The sequence below is a fragment of the Varroa jacobsoni genome, unplaced genomic scaffold (genome assembly GCF_002532875.2).
Source record: "Varroa jacobsoni isolate VJ856 unplaced genomic scaffold, vjacob_1.0 scaffold_886, whole genome shotgun sequence".
In the NCBI taxonomy this organism is placed as follows: domain Eukaryota; kingdom Metazoa; phylum Arthropoda; class Arachnida; order Mesostigmata; family Varroidae; genus Varroa; species Varroa jacobsoni.
In genome coordinates, this window is record NW_019213788.1 from 36257 (window position 1) to 54099 (window position 17843).

General features: G+C 41.8%; 1 protein-coding gene across 3 annotated transcripts in view; it reads left to right on the top strand.

The window, feature by feature from the left end:
- The window catches only part of LOC111264695 (lachesin), a 132540-nt gene that overhangs the window by 14810 nt on the left and 99887 nt on the right, over nucleotides 1-17843 (top strand). The window contains exons 3-4 of one of the 3 annotated variants that reach the window (XM_086970158.1): nucleotides 330-523; nucleotides 12620-13263. In XM_086970158.1, the coding sequence (XP_086826284.1) occupies nucleotides 13113-13263 (151 nt within the window). In that variant the 5' untranslated portion in view covers nucleotides 330-523; nucleotides 12620-13112. Of the gene's footprint in view, nucleotides 1-329; nucleotides 524-12619; nucleotides 13264-17062; nucleotides 17151-17843 lie in introns of all 3 variants that reach the window. The other 2 variants (XM_086970157.1, XM_086970159.1) reach the window with 2 other exon arrangements.

Below are 17843 nucleotides of genomic sequence, written 5' to 3' on the forward strand. Positions count from 1 at the left end.
AAATATGTACAACAAGTGCCCAAGCAATGTAAAATGATTGTCGTAAATCTCGACCATGATACGAATAGACGGTATAAAGGTACTGAGGTGATATGATTTGCGAAGTCCTGTGCGGTGAGGGGGAGCAGTAAAGCTGTTTCATTCAGTACTTCAATTCATGTTAGAATATTTGACCGCGTTATTTCGAGCCCCCATCGTTGAGAAGATGTGTTGAGTTGGAGCATGCAACCCAAAGGAAATAATAATTCGTTCTTTTTTCAGCTTCAAATCTCTAAGCACGTGTAAGAGCGTCGCGCTTCCTTTAGCTTCTTTGTTTCCTGTTTTTATAGGTTACATATGTACGAGAGTGGTCGCTGTGAAAGGGGATTTGCTGCGTTTCTCCAGGATTCGTCATTATATGGCCATTTTATATGGACGAGAATCGTAATCGTTTAATGGATACAGATCACCGCGTAAATGATTAGCGGGAAATATGGGGAAACACGAACAAAAGCATGTCTCGACGTCCTATCATCGACAATGAGTAAGGAAGCATAATTAAAAGAATATACGTATGTTCATGCGTTCGCCTGCTATGATGATTCCGTTTGACTATCGAAGGTTTGCAAAAGAAGGCTTTAAATCATTGGGGTTGCACGATGCAATATTTTCGTCTTATAGATTTATGTACATGGAGTGTTAGCACAGACGAACATACAGGCAGTACTTTACCTCCTAGATATTGTACAATATAGGATATCTACAGCTGATATGGTATATGACCGTAGATGTGCTCATGCCAGTAGTTTATTGGTTTCGATTGTTGTTTGCATGATATAGCCGATCAACATCTGTGCACGTGTGCTCGGCCATGAAAAGGGGGGTGACGTGCTTGTTAGCATGCAATTTGTTCCGGCAGACGAACCGGCTTATATTAATAGCGACCTCACCATTCTAATCTGCAGAAGTCTTCATCGCAAACTTCATTCTTGTTGTTCTCGTTGTCAAAACGGTGACAATAAGCTGCGCTTTAGCGTGGCAACTTGTCGTTCCGCTCGACTTGGCCTTGTCGGGCCGAAAGAATCAGGCAAAGTCAGCCTGACTGGCGCACGCGACCGGTACACGGTTTGTCTGTCGTGTAAAGAACACCAATTGAGCCGCTATTACAGCTTTTTCTGAACGCTATTAATACAACAAAAGTTGCAATAATGACAGAGTCAAAAATAGCTAGATGCGCAGGGCTTCCTGCTTGCTAGATGGCTGTTATATCAGCTAAGAAAAAATTACCAGTAACAGTTCGAGCATGCGCTAAAAACACAAACTACAGGTACTAATTAACGATCCCGTTTAACCTTGCATTCTTTGCAAAAGCTCTGTCAGGTCTCGCCGATCAATCTAATTGAAAGTTGGGTTGGTGTTCATTTTACAGCTTCATTGTCGTTGTGTCTATGTCTTAATTACAAATGCATTTCCAGATGTTCTGCTGCATCTACTCGTATACGATTCCACGTTACTATCAGATATGTATCCGAGTTTTGTTAATCCGCATAGCCACTTCAGAATTTAGTATAATTTGATGCTTGTAAATGCCGGCGCAGTTAATAGTAAGATACTTAATATAGGTACTAGTTTTTTTTTTATTTGAAATTGCATCTAAAAGGATTGCTAGGCCGTCGTTGATTGGAATATACTAGTTCATTCTGAAGTAGATCCTGATGTACAGTATAACTACACGATGACGCTCAAAATTTGTGTCACAAATGGCCGGCATGAATTGACGACAATGCCCTAAACAATGTTTCAGAATCGCCAATGAAGAAAGATGAGACACAGAAATATTTGTTATTATTCGATAGTATTTTTTGCGTTCGCCCTTGAAGACAAGATGGTCAGACTCTGAAAGAGCTGCCGAGTCACATTAGATTTATCGTCGATTGCGAACTACCTCCTGCTTGGGTAAGGTTAGTATGAAGCTCAACAGCACCTTCCAGTATCTTCGCCTCATTCAGGCCATGTTGCGCCATAGCCATATAAGAGCAAACGTTTTACAAACGCTTGAATATTCACTTATTTATTCTAGCAGATATAAAGCAACGACAAAAGACTTTTACTCAGATAGATTTCGACAGCGATTTCTGTTGTACGGTACAATGGAAAGCTATACGTCAGAGTAAGCCATTTTACGCATAAACTATCCCACGCACAAGACTCCAATCATCCTAGATTGAACGAAGATAGATCCATCAGACAGGGATCGACTCGTTTCTAAATAGGAACAGTACTCACCACTGTTAGAAACAAAGCAGGACAAGGAAAATTGCATGAGCGACGTTTTGGAAAATTTGTTCCAAAAAATGACGAGACCAAATTGTTCAAACGCCTGTAACCTCGAAATAAAGCTCGCCCTGCGTTATAACGTACACAAAAGTAAGGCAGCTTCGGTGTTTAGAATCGAAATTAAAAATTAATTACTAGTTATTTAGTTATTATTAAAGAGGATTAAAGGAAGCCTCACCGCCAGTGTGCGCTATCCCTCAAGCAGGGGTCTATGAGTAACTCAAATATTTAGCAGCTTTAAGTGGCTGATAGCGTAACGGGTAACGTGTTTACTTTACTACTTTGAGATACGTGGGGGAAGTTAGATTCGAATCTGGACGTCGTCACACTTCGTGTCTTGGTGTTAACCGCCCGTCCGAAATAATACTTTAGCGACTTAAATATGGCCGCACAGCACAAAACGTAAGTGGAGATAACCAAATGTTCTAGTTAATTCGTATTTTAAGAGGTCTTAGTGGGGGCTTAGGGGGCTAGTGTTTTATTTTTGTGTATTTTTTGAGATGACGAATTGAGATGACTGGTTACCGGAGTGCGGCGGTCTTTGTACGCGGCGTAGACCTATCGCTAGCCGATTCGTAGGTTTCTCTTATTGTAGTTGATGCACTAATCATCGAACCATTATGTTCCGCTTATTGTTTTTCAGTTCCTATCTTTTTCAGTCTCTGTGTGACCTCACTCAATTCTTTTGACCCTTCTATTAATACAGCCATATAGCAACTTAAATTATCTAGAATAATCAATTGTCTCTTCACAAATACGTTTTCGCAGCAATTCTAGTCGACGAAATATACGACAGCGACGTCCTGCCTACGAGCCGGTAGCCATGTTCGCCGTTCCAGCTTGTTTCGTTCGACTCTGACGGGGCTCTAGTTCCAGCAATAGTCTTGTACTGACTATTGATGACGATCCGTGTATCGCTTGAGCATTACGCCAACGATACGGTCCACCGACGACTGACCAAATGGAATATATAAGGCGTCTCATTTGGCCAAACTTCTGCTTCTTACAAACTCCAGTACAATAGGACGATGTTGCCTGTATTCATAGATGGATTACTCAATAATGGACCATTTATAGGCCGCTATTGGTGCGCAAGCTTTCTGTGAGTGTATCGCCTAGCGTCCTATTTGTGATAGAGCAACTTGTTCTGGTTCGTTTATGACCACGGCTATGCTGTAATGATTAAATCCAAACGTACGGGTTATCAATTGTCTATCGTAGATTATGGCCGGTGATTAAGTGGAGTGTGTGAGACGCTACTGAATGACTAAGAAGAGTTTGATAGCTATTGTAATGGAACAACCAGCCAAAATTAACACGAACGTTCTCGAGGCTGAAACTCCACCTTATGTTACGTATACCCATACTGTAGCATAAAGAAGTGTTTTTTGAAGTGAATTTAAATAGCTTGGTGCGAAGGCGTCTATATATGGGCGTATTAAGAGAGCGGCCGGTTTACTTCTTTGTGCTAGACATATGATATATAGATGACAAACTAATCTATATTTTTTTGTTTATATATATATATATATATAGTTGCTAATAGTATGTGTACGAGGCTGGACGGAAAATAAAAAGTATTTTGACGATCAGATGGTAATGCGCGCTATACAGCGTCTTGTTGCGGCTAAAAAAAATGAGCGTAGCACACTTACGGCCTGTGAAGGCCATTTATACAAATCCTCGCTCGGGTACTCATTTTGGCTAAACGAGCAGGCGTATTTGGTACAGAAATATGCCGAAGAGTTTTATCATTTATTACTTAGCATGGTCGAAAACCACTAGGTGATAGCTTTGTGTTTATACATGAAAACAGTTCCGTAAGAAAATTAAAGCCATAGAAATTTTCATAAACTGAGACAGGCGACAAGGTAGCAAAACGGATGAAAGACATCTTATAAACAGTTCAACGAAATCACAAAGAAATGCACCAATTCGTTTTTGGCCAGTGTGAAACAAACGGATTACGGCCATGAAAATGATGAAAAATCACAGGTGATCTATAAATAACTGAAACGTTAGCGAAGAATGACGCGCCAGAACTCAATATATGGCGTCAATCAGTCATTGCATATAGCTTGCTAGTTTTGGTAAATTTGGAATAAGGATCCACCTAAAGTCGTATTTGCAGAAAAAAAAAAAAAGTCAGCCCCGGAAAATTGGTCTCTAATTGACTAAGCACTGCCGGAAATTGCTAGTCTATATTTGGTGCAATGGTTTACCTTTGCCATACTAGCGTAATAATATTTCTCGAAACTTTCATTATTTATCTTTCTCTCTACTCTTTTCGTGATTTAAAAAAGAAAAACACGAGACCAAGAGAAACGTCCACCTTTACGTTATAATAAGCATTGAAAAAATAGGCCCTAACCTTCTGCTTTATTATACAGGCGGATGAGTTTCGTCAAAAAAAAAAACTAAATCTGCTCGTTCCATACAGCGAAATCCAGAGGTATTTGCTAAATTATAACAATTAGCAATGAACAGAAAACTACGTACGCGGCCAACATATAGCAGTCATCGTAGCGGAATATCAGAAGTGTCTCATTGTTTTGTTCGAAACTCTCGTTATTTCAATAGAATGAGGGTTGCCGTTGCCGCTGCCGCTTTGCTGCTACTCGTTCTAACCCAAGAACAAATGGCCTGCAAAATCTACAGAGCCCGGCGACAGTGGCTAGTCAATTGTTTTTCTTAGATACCTGACCAACTTTATCCCAGTTGTTTTCCCAGTTAGCCTGGTACGTTTCCCGGCTTTGTTGTCCCTAATATTTCTGCTCCTTTTCTCCGACCCGCTATAACCCAAACCGTCGCCTTCTGACGCATAGTTTTCGGCTAACTACCGAGACTTTGCAGCGCTTTTTAGGACCTTCCTGTGCCATTTTTCTGTCTTACCTCCATTCGCTTTCTCCCATTATCACTTCCTGTTTCACTTCTTTCCGGTGCGTCCCGTGGTGCGAACCGTTGTTATGCACCAGAATAGAAGTTTTATTTTCGCTTCTTATTATTAAGCGTCCGTCATGCTCGAACAAATTTTTGGCAAATTTCAAGTGCGGCTGAGCGCCCCCGTCTGCCCGAAACCGATTCTGGCCACCAACCGCGTCTGTACGCGGATAGATGTTTGGTGCGTACGTGCAACGCGAACTTCATGCATAGCCTCTAAAGTATCGAAGGAACGTCGTTCGTAAAGTTGCAAGTTATCTGAAGAGAACATACGTGGATTTTGCATAGTCGTTGTGTTGACCGGCTTGTCTATCAGGAGGCGGCTAAGGTGCATTCTGAAGTGCGAAAATAGGCTAGTCTAACGCTCCATGTAGTATTATTTGTGCCGCTAGCGGCTTCCAACGCTGACTAACAGTCGCAATCTATATCGGTTCGTGCCGCGCTGGCACCCACCATTCTAGTCATACCCAAACATGCTTGTTTAACAATACGCTGCGAAATAGCACGACAGCTTGTTTTTGGTTGCTGGTACACGATACAGGTGCCTAGTCTAGGCTACGTCCATGCCGATGTGTCCTTAAATAATATATTTGAAATCGACGCAGTTCACCTGTTTTACAAATGGTTTCAAAGAAGTGGCGAAGGCAGTGAGGCACGACTTGCAAGCACAAACAGCCGAAGCCAGTGAAGAACAAAAAAGAGAACATTCAAAAACTGAATTTTAGGCCATACTCTGGCCACAACAAGAAGTGCCGGGTGTTTTCTTCTGTCGTGTAATGTATAGTCTGCTAGGCTTAGCCGTTGCAATTTATTGAAGTGCGACTCTATTTTTATTTCCCATAGAAACACGTATTTAGAAATGTAGCGAATAGCAGTATATCAGCGCGGCCGACGTTTCATACACTGTTTGTAGTTGCTCAAACAAACGGGCCGCAGGTACAAGAAATTATTATATGGCTATGAAAATTCAATTGGTTTAATTATGTTCACCCAAATGTTTGAAAAGAACTCAACTGCAAACTTCTATTAGAGAATGCCGTTAGTGAAATGTTTGGTCTATCCCCAGAAGTGGTTCGATGCGCAGCCTAAAGGACACGACCCTCAAAAGGACTGTCGATGTTAATAGAAATGAAACGGTCATCGTGTTTCTAGGATAGTTGTGAATCATAGGCGACGCTCGAAGCGCCGCGTCAATAAGAAGTGGCTGACTATGAACGCCGATGATGTTGGCACAACTATTTGACGGATCTATGTAGAAGGATAACACATTACTGTTGCCCAATTCGAAATCCTTTCTGGCTGATATGATAGACACCTCTCCACTTAGATGCTAACGGTCTAACGTGCCGGCCTGTTAATTTTAAGGACACGTGAGATAGCCATGGTTCAAAAGCAGGCCTAGCCAAAATTTCTGTCCATGCCGAGGCTCAGCTCTCTGTAGTAAGAGCAATACGCGGCGTAAACATAGGGTAATTAACACGTCGTGTACTAGCCGCGACGGCCACGAACGCAGCTAAACGATGTCCCAAGAGCCCCAGTCTATTGCGATTAGTTAACTTGAAATGTAATTACAAATTATTTGACGCATATATGTTAATAATGTTTGCATAAGGGTACCCGACAGGATAACTTGATATGTGGTATTCCGAAGTAGGGGACCAGATCTACGCTAACCTCAGGATTCATTTTGTGCAACACAGAATACACACTCGATGGGAATATCCTACATTACCCCATGATGTAGGAAAGTAAGCCTGTTTGCGTTATAGTTTCGTCCACAAGCCCGAAAGCATTTAGGTTCCACATAGAGGCGGCTAATGTCGACATCGTCGTAGATAATGAACTTCCTTGAAGCTCTATCACGATATACAACCCAACGGTCCTAAATAGAACATGCAACATAGTTCAGTTTCGATTGTTTTCCTTGAAGGGCTTAACACCGGCTTGCTCGTAATGTATCGCGTTTTTTTTTAGCTACCTGCTAGCATTGTATTCAACAGATATTTGTTTAATGTAAAAATACGGATTTTCTACCATTGCATGTAATTATCTTAAATCTCAAGTCCGCAACAATCTTAATATCATATCTATATATGATTTTACAATCCCGTTTCGATCGACAAGTACGACATAGAGGGCTGGAACTGTAACGGAGTTGTCCACCGTTGTGTACTGTCGTTTAGATGCATCTTAAAGGAGACTGAATGACTAAGGTCCCTCGAAAACAAGTGATATAGTTCCGACCTACAGCTGAAAGGTACGTTTCTATATACCATTACCAACTTCCGTCTGGTACCCTATCAGAATATTAGTAGTGAGTGACAATCCGATCTGAAGCAATCTAACGAGAGAACTCTAGATACTTAGCTCAAAAACGATAAACGACGGAATAATTCGAGTTAATGATGACCTTCGAGGTCGTCCAACTGTTCGATCGAAAAGCTACATCAGTTACTTCTAGAGTGCCGCTGTTCCTCTACATAGTGATCGAAAAGCGTTATTTAGTTCAGCCTTTTAATTATAAAACCAATCCGCGACGTGTACGTAACTGTGCGACTGAGGAGGCACGACTTTGTCTACGTACGCACATGTTGGAAGAAACCGGCGAAATTACACGATTCTATTCTGACACAGCATATGAATTGTTGTTCAAAAAAGGTACATCTTGCTAGTCGTCAGCAGAAATAAGTATTTCACCATTTAACAAAATGAAAAATTACTGCCACCAGCTCAAAGGCCACTAACGCCAATGACGTTAACGTTCGTCGAGATCAATTCGAAGGATCTAAACTCTGCGGTCTTATTCATAGCGACCTGACCCTTTCTTCCGAGTCAAAATTCATGGTCGGATATTCAGGCAAAGCAAAACTATTAACCCAGAAATACCTGAATTTTACGATTCTCACCTCTCGACCCTCAAGAATTGTCCCACCTATTCGTACGTCATAAAGAGTCTCAACGTCTAACTAATGTTGCTATTGTTGAGTGTAGACAGCAGTGGTCTGCTGTTAGTGGATTTATGGCTGGTTGCGTGTATGCTCGACAAGTTTTTCTATTAGATAATTCTAAATGGCGGCAAATCGAAAATGTTCTTTTAGTTGTCTGTAGTTAATTACGCTTTTCAGCGGCGAAACGAGTTAGCGTTTTTGTCAATGTCTCCCGATGCACACATTCTAACGAGTATGGCTACAGTGCGTTGTGTGCTTGTATGTTGCTGCTATACTTGTGCCCGTGGGTCTACATGGAAGCTCGAACCTCGCGGAACACGTCTGGATGGTGTTGTACCTCCTTGCTACTTCCGTTGCGTGTTCATTTTTGGAGTTGCCCGAAGCCCAGCCCGAAGTCATTTTTTTTGCGTCTGTGCAAGACGACAGATTGTGCGACGCTTCTTCACTGTCCGTGACACCGCCAAATTGTTGGTAGCAAAATGATAAGTTCGAATATCGAAGTGATCTTTTAATATGAACCAGGCAGCGACTAGGCAAAACATAAGACGGCACAATATCGTGTTTTTGTGCTCCTTGTTATTCTATGCCACGCAATTTCTTGGTAATTATATACGTATACATATAAGGCAGGCACAACAAGGCCAAACGTATTTGGAGAACAGATAGCGTTTTCGATTAAGGGTACATTAGTTCGAAAAATCATCGGTAGGTGATCGAGTCTGATAAAAGTTGGTATTCCACCGAGGCAGTTGGTGAGTTATGGACGAATATGGACATTTCAAACAGTTTAAACGGACCCACAAACGTATTCGCCCACAATCTGAACGTTTAATTTTAAATGAAGTGAACCTATACTGTCTTTGTACAGGAGTACGCTTTGTGCTATTCCGATTCTGCGCAAGCACACACAAACGTGCCGCTTGTGATAAACCATTAATGTAGCCAGTTATTATAAATCTATTGGAAAAGGTCCATCACAGCCAAGGCCAATAATAACCATTGCCAGTTTCCCTGAGCCTAATTCTATCTAAATGTTTGGGTCCCTCAATGTAAGCTTTGTAAATAGGCCGGTTCGCTGGTATTGACTCTTCTAGAAGTCTATCTGGAAACCAAAGCTCACGAACCCACTTAACCGCAACTGGTGAAAAATTTATCGGAACAAAGCGACTCGATCGCAGATAAACTTATTTGCAAAACAAGTCGGAGCTTCATTTTTTATTCGGGTGTCACATAAAAATAGTAGGAGATTCGTTGTTATGTTTAGAGTACTATTGCAGAAAGGGCTAAGGCGGAACAAATGAAAATAGGGGCAGGTGTTTCGATTTTCTTAGTGGTTGATTCGTGAGCTTATAGGTAAATGAGATATTTGAAGAGCAATACAAATCCCTATAAAAATTTAGCTGAGCGATGCTAAAGCCAAACCGTATTATTTATGTTGTATTGTATTTTGTCGGGTCAAGGTTTTTCGATACCATTATTTTTTATACTTCGCTAGAATCGTAGAATCCGAATGTCCAGCTGAACGTAAACAATCAGATGTGTGTCCTAGTGTATATCCCTGGCACTAAGCCAATTCTTGTATCAGAAGCTTCACTGTGGATGATCACATATTTTTTGAGTCGTTCGTCTTTTCCGTTCCAATCTATCTAACCGTTGCCTATCTAGCGCTCTATTTGTGGTAATGGGTGGAAGATCTGTAAACTTCCTGGGCTGCGTAATAAAAAGAAGCTTCATTTAGCAAAGGTACCACAGGTCTCATTCTTATTGTAAAATCTATTCTTTGCCTATGTCTCTATGAGCACAGAGCAGCATGATATCACTGAGTGTTTTTCTGCGTATAAATAAGTAAATATGAAGTAGTATTTCTTATTTTCATTGGTCTCTGATTCGTCTCTGGTGGGGCTATATCGAGGATCCGCGCCGGTGTAAAGGTCTGTAACAGGGTAAACAAGCGATTCACCGGTCCTTCGTGCTTTTTGACAGTTCTTACTTAGTGAAAAGTAGTTTTCCCATAATTTTTCTCCTTCTGCACTGTTCCTTTATGGTTGAGAACAAACTCGTAATTTCGACTCTTGGAAATCTCAAGCAGACTGACGTATCCTAAGTTTAAAGACTGTCCCAAGAGCGGTTATCCTAGAATGCGCCAAAAGAAAAAGAATGAATCAAAAGAAAATCCCTTATAGAATGAGATTTTATAATCTAAAAATGGCACATAACTCGATCTAGCTGTTTTCCACTGTTTACAGTCATTATTTGATATTATCAGGCTCTCTCATTGACGTCTGCCTGAGACTCATTGCTTGCATGCTTTATTTATATAGAAGATATGAATTCGTGATACTGGCTTAGAAACATACAAGGCCAGTACTTTAATAATACAATTCATTACACGCTTTTCCTGCGTTAGTCCTATTTTATGTTTGGGAAATTCTATACGAGTTTAGCAGTTAAATACCGGAATTGTCCAAAGGCAGAGTCCTACTTCTCTATACTCTTGTATAGAAACAAATTGCGCAGATTTAGTGCATGCTACCTCGTTTATGACCGTACTCATTACAGCTACTGGCAATGGTAATCATAAAACGTTTTTCGTACGCATATCGCTAAAGTACGACACGAAATATGTATATATATATATATTCTCGCCAATACAACAGCTAAATCGGTACCGTCACTTGAGGCCCTTCCCTTTAACTGGATTACGTTACATTTAACAGTTGACACAGTATGTTTCTCTGCGGCCCGTCAATTACCAGAGTGTCGTGCGAACCCGAGCTTGCAGCCGATGGAGCATCCGGTTCGGAGGCGCGGTGTGTATGTTGGGGGTTTCGCTCCCTTTTACGCACGTGCATGCTTTGCCGCTTTCGGTTGCTTGGCGACTTGCTGTCCACGATCTACTCTTCAACGGACGGTGCCTGCTGAGTAACTGTCGCGTTTCCCGCTGCCTCGTTGTTTGCCATGGGTCTATGGCAGAGGTAGTGGAGAGGGATGTATCATTTTGGGCAAGGGTGGACCTCTTGCGCGGGCTAAGTCTCGCCTTGGCCGCTGAAGGAGGGTAGACCCGGAGGGTGAAGGCAGCCACTGTCGGCGCCGCTGTGTGGCTGGGGGATGCCGAGCCGCCCAGGAGCACCAGATAGCCCTTCTGTTAGTTGAGCTCCGATCACCGATCAGGAGAGATGTACGCCCGCTGGAAGCGCGCGAGTAAAACGAGAGAAAGCATTATTGTTCTCATCGATAATCACAGCAGACGAAGTGTCATTCTCTAGCTATTTGACTTACTGACCAAAGCGACTTCGCGCTACGAACAGCGGCAACGTTTCGAAGATTGGCATACTGACAGGCCTGCATACGATACGTTGGAAGCATGAAACAAATATCGTTTTTCTCTTCCCAACGTGATTGATACAGAATTTGCCACTACAAAGAGGATAATTCATTGCATTGTGTACAGTATCCAAGTGTGTATATGTATGTTTGATCTGGGCAGACATGAAAGTCATAAACAGCTACAGGGCCCATTTATACTTGTGATATATTCGCGTGCCTAATATTGGTAACACACCCGTAACGACAACAACAAGAACAATAGGGCTGGCATTCGGAGTCGGCGCTGATTCTGTGCTGGCCTATTCGTTGGTCGTTGTTGCTGCTGGTGGGAACGTCCGCGTGAATTGCCACAGGGATGAACAGTGTAGTAACGTCATTGACAATGTCGTGGTGCAACCTTACGTTGTGCGCTAACCATTGCAATCATCAATCGAAATCGGTTGTAGTATAGCTTATTAGATTCATAGTGCATCTTCCTTCTGTCCATTCAATTATTGTTACGACGTAACTTGGTAAAATGTGCAGTGGATTAACTTCTCAGTCGGGTACCATCCGCCGTCGTCTAGTGTGCAACTACGAACCGACCTCCGTCAGCTGGAGTTTAGCCTGCCACTAACATCATACGCAACTGCAACTGTAGACGAGGCAGGTTTAGCTCAAATAGGACAAGCGTTTGACGTTCCTGCCACGATTCAATATTATCACTGCGATTACTTGGCCATGTCGCTCATGACATCATGCGTAATTGACAATACAAAATCGCTCTGTGCACGGAATCTATAACGCCTCTATGAAGATTAGGTAGAGACGACGTTAAAAGTTAGCAAAAAATTACTTCGCCGGCTCACCGGTTGCTATTTGCTAATCGAAGCTGTGTCTCTCTGTGATTGAAGCATTCGTTAGGATTCATTTATCTCCCAGGATACTCTCTTTTCGACCTGTGTTTTGTGCGCCATTCCTTCTGGTCGGGTGACCGAAAAGTACTCTTAGTGAATTTAGTGCTTATTCGTTCGGCCGTCGCATGATAATTCGACGCGGTGATTGACGCTTCTTCGTTTATGTTGTTGACTTCGTTTTGAACTTCGCAGTATCTCCGAATCTCCATCCTCCAGAGTTTGTGCTAAGTCGACGTCCTCAGCAAGCGCTGACAGCTGTACAGCCACAATTAATCTTTGTCTAACGATGAATTTTGACCCCGTCCTTGCTACAATGGCAGAGCATCGCCGTGATAAAGTTACCGGCTGATCTAAACACTGGCTAATCTAACCTTGTTTTCGTCGTTCGTCGATTAAAGTGCATGAGCGCTGTGTTGTACAGGAAAATAGACCCAATTGAGCAACACGTACGAGACAAGGAATTTGCGGGGCCGTGCGTATGATCGTGTTATTTCTTGCAGCCCGTAACGGCGGCAATTGCAACGCTTCCTGCAGCACCAGCCTGAAGAAAGCACGTCTGCTTCAGCGGATCATAAGTAACGTACTTAGACAGCGATTGGCGCCCAAGTGAGTGCCCGCACGAACTGGCCACGACGCCGTGAAGTATATAGACGAAGGGCAAAGCAGAAGCTGAAGTGGTTCCACAATGCGGCTCCTAATGACGAAGCGAACGCCGAGGTCGCAAACCAGTCCAAGTGTTCAGACTTCAACAACAACCTGTTCGCTTTGGCTCATGCTATTGCTTTGTTCTGTAACGGCGTTAGCGGAAATCGGTGGAGGCAGAATACTTAGAAAAGGTGAGAGTAACATTTGTGTTTGAGATGCGGAATAGGTAAGGCCACCTTTCTGGTTACTGTTTAGCGAATAGGCTAAGCGTTCTCTATTCGCAGCCAGGAAATCTTACTAACCTCGGAGCGGAAATGATCGTCTGGCTGGATCGAATGCGCTGATCAGATTGCCGGGGATTTCAGGTTATCTTCGTTGGGACGCAAGGCGAATAGGATTTTAGGATAGGGAAGTTTACAGTAAAACAGCATACGGTATTTACCAGACATTGTCAGGCAAACAATAGTCCCACTATTTCGTGTACGTCCATAGGCATGCCCTTATCAAAAGAATCACATTCGATCAACGGATAAGCTTTAGGCGTTCGTTCTTGATGCAGCATCTTGAACTTCATAAGAGATAATTAGCATCTTGTTATAAATTCATTCAGGTTTGTTTGTTTACTTGATTCGGTAAATTAGTCGAAATGTTAAAATTTAATTCATATGAAGCAATCAAAAAACTGAAGTAAATGTTTTTTGCCCCCTATCATTAGACTAAAACTAGTTTTGACACTTCAAAATACGTCAGTCTTGCTGCATACTCAAAGCATTGAGTGAGGTACGAATTTATTCGTAAGAGAGTGCGCGACTGGGGTGCCCTACTGGATATTGCTTGCTCTTAAGGGATACTGTCATTGCGGTGATCTTGTCGTGTCGCTAGCGACGCGAGATGTCGTCGATCATTCCGCCAGACTGCACCCGCGGATTTGGGGGGCAATAAAGTTGCCCAAGGCATGGTCCATGAACTAATCTAATTAAATTGTCAAATTTCTAGGGGAAACTACTTCCCCAAAGGAATATAACGTGCTCGCCCCATCAGATACCAAGCTGATACTAGATAAGCTCGATTCACGTGGTGTTTTATCATGTCAATGACAGTCATTACTATTATAACTCTTATTATTGTTAGTAGCGATATCGCTAACTAGGCGTTCGGAACAATGCTTGATCAGATATTATATATATATATATATAACGATAAATTGCGTCAATCAATAGTGTTGTATTTGCACGAGTGATCAATCACCAATAGGATCCACCTTATGTATGCATCATTGTGTTGGTTCATTGATTGAATCACTCTGAATTTCTCTAAACGAGTTTACTTTGATTTTTCTAATTAGGCATACGCTTTTGCCTGTAGGCTAACGCGTCTGCTATTCGGCCCAAGATGATGCTTAGGCCAGTTCTCATAGAATTAGTATACAGAGATTCACGCGTGCCTATACATTTGGTCGATTATTCCACTATTGACTACGGCATCAAACTGTTTATACAAGCGAAGGGCATTCGATAGCAGAAAGATAATGTAGCTTCAACCTTGTCCGCATTTAGATTTCGTCATCTCAAGTTACCAAAATTTTACCGTTTACCTGTGGAGCACCGTTGTATACGATATTGTTAGTGTATGTGATATTCAGAACGGCACGTAGTCGAGCCTTAGCAATAAAAATGTTGGACATATAACATTCCATAGTCTCCTAACATGGCTCATCATTTATCATATCTTATACGTACAAAACATATGGTATTGTTTTAAGCAGAAAGGCGACGGTTTAGGTGGAGGCATCAATAGGAATCTATTTCGCCGTTTGTGTAATAGTTCCGCCTCTTCGCCTCGTGCCCCCTGATTGGTCTGCGTTCGATTGTGGTAATTTGTCGCACAATGTCAACTGCACGAAGTAAAGACTCCGGTCCGACCGGGTGGCTGGTTCTACCAGTAGACTATTCTAAGCAACACTAACTGCGAAATGGCGCTATCAAATCTAAAGTCTGTAGTTCCAAGTCAGATTTCCTTTCAGGTGAAAAGGCTTGGTTCAGGTTGGTCTGTGAGGACATCGCAAGGTCAGCTCGTGCTAATAAACGTAATGAGTTTGCTTAGCGAAACGAGTGTAGCGGATTTGACTAGGAATATAATCAACCTTTTCTAACTCAAACTGGCTCATGTTCGATGCTTGTGTGAGCTGCGGATGACAGAACGCGGGCATCTATGTATAGCTGAAAAAACAGTGCAGTAATACATACACAATTGCTAATAAAGATGTTTATTTTGTGGTTTGTCTGAGGTTACGAACATACGAATCGTAAACGCGCCGACCCATATGGCCGATAGCGCGAGCTGTTTGCTTACCTGTAATGATGTTCATCCTAGAATGGTCATATCTATTGCTTTAGTATATAATCCAAATATTTTATGCGCTGAATGAAGATGTGTGAAGAGCTGTCTTGAGAAACACCAGCGTTCATAATACACGTCTAATGATGCAGCAAGCAGCCCAGTAGAATGCAAAGAAGTACCCGAAGAAATTTGTTCTTAAATATCTCTTAAGTCTATTACTTTTTTTTAATTGAATAAGGATATGAATATAATTGAGTCGGCCATCTTAGGTCCGTTTGATGGCGACCTGTTTCACAAGGCAAGTTTTACGGAATGAAAATCTTACCACCTCACGCGCTCCTGAAGTATGCATTAGCTGCGCCTTGATTAGTCGCTGATTTTCAAACGAGCCCCAACGCAAAAAAAGGTACGGTACACGAAAACGAGAAGATATTGCTTTCTTTTTATAAAAAGAAGGCAAGTTCCGCGGCGGTCTGACGGCCACCTGTTCAGACACCGAAACCAATGGGGTTCGAGGCCCAGCAAGAGCTTCGGGCTTAGAGCTTTACAACACTGACGGCATGTCCTTCCTTTTGCCGTCGTTGGCCGTTTTATTTCTCCAAAAGGGTCGCTTTTTTCGACATTGTCTGTTAAAGCAACTTTGTTCCGTTGCCCACGTGTGGCAAGGAGAACGCTAAAAGGAGGTCAAGACGCCTTGGGATATTTACTACCCGAAACGCTATAAGGGCAAAGATCGTATACACTCACACAAACCACTTGAAGGTTTTCGAGTGTCGACAGTATTGGAGAGACTGGTGGGTCTTCCTAATGAAAACAAAGAGCAAAACACCCGAACTACATAGAAAATTTGATCTTCCTCTTGATAAAATAGGATTATCAAGAAGATGCTATGTTATTTTTTAATCCTATTCTTTCAGCTGGGAAAAATTCAAACGTCAATGGGCTAAATGATATTTGTAAATAAACTTTGGTCAGAGAAAGGAATAGCGTAACAGTTCTAGTACGTAATCCTGATAGTGCTTGAGTAGTGATCAATTCCTTAGTTAAATTAGGTTAACCTTCAAGTACAAGATGCGTTTGATATCGAAGAAAAAAAAGTAAAGGCATTTAACTGAGAAAAATCAAACTGTGAACGAAACACTTCATTTACCTTTAAAGTAAATTAGAACTTGCTAAGTCGTGGAACTTAACCGAAGTATCTCTAGGCTTTGTGCTCCTATGTTGGAAGATCTATTCCGCAAACCCGATTACCAAAATAACTTCGAAAATACTGTATTTAAAAACATACTTTGCCTTTCGTGCGTGTGATGCGCTTAGCGATATCTATTTGAAAGACTTTGACCAGATAAGCAAGTAAAAAAAAGTCGGCTGTCTCGCGAATCCTTTAATTGTTCCGCCGAAAAATGCTACATTTCTACCCCTAATAACAACTTCTGTTCTAACATCTTGCTGATATCGTTGACGTTTAGGTGATACCAAAAAAAGAGGCGGCTTTAGGTTCAGGCAGACGCTTCGAGGTTTTCGGTGATGATAAATATAGATAATTCCATTTCAGAGTTAACAGATCAATTTGATAAAATGACATTTTCCATCATTGCTAGTTTTAACTGGACTTAGTTTTAATAAATTTACCTGAAATTTCAATTACAGGCAAGATCAAATTCTCTTTTACACGTTCCCAGCTTCTCGGTCCAAGCAGCAGATACAAAAATGTGTCTCCCGAGGCAACATCCGCTAAGTAAGATTTTTCCATAGAATCACGTTTCGCTATACAACTAATATAGGCTTTCCATGGACCTATTTGACAAAGTCCCTTTTACACTAATCTTTATTGCACCTACACGAATATTTGCGTTTAGTTTTTACTATCATTGTTGTTTCCATATAAGTTGTTTACTCAGCCCGTAACAGCGACTAGGGTGTGGAATCATATATGTGTGTGTGTGTGTGTGTGTGTGTGTACGTAAAAAATTGCTCACACGATTGGAGTATAAAAGGTGAACTATATATATATATATATATGAATAGCAGGCTTCGTGTACAGTAGGTGAGGTTAATTTGCCGTTACGACAGGAATTTCGAGTTCTCATGACAAGTAGGACACGCTTCGTTCTGAAATGAAATAGAGTAATGACGACAGGAACGGATTAAAGGAAAATAACCATGGACTCGATCCATAAAAGCTTTTGTACTCCACACAAAGTACTCAACAGACGGTGAGGTATATTTAGCTGTAGCTTATAGCTGTAGATAGGCGAACGTTTCCATTCGATCACGTAATCGTTACAACACCGTCCCTATTAAAACGACCAACCGAGGGAGAGTAATTTAGATGGACAAATAACGAAACTGTAACGCTGGTTATAGATATACGATGTGGTTTGGCTCGGTGTACCGTTCTGTACTTTAAAGCACAATAGGATAGAGCAGA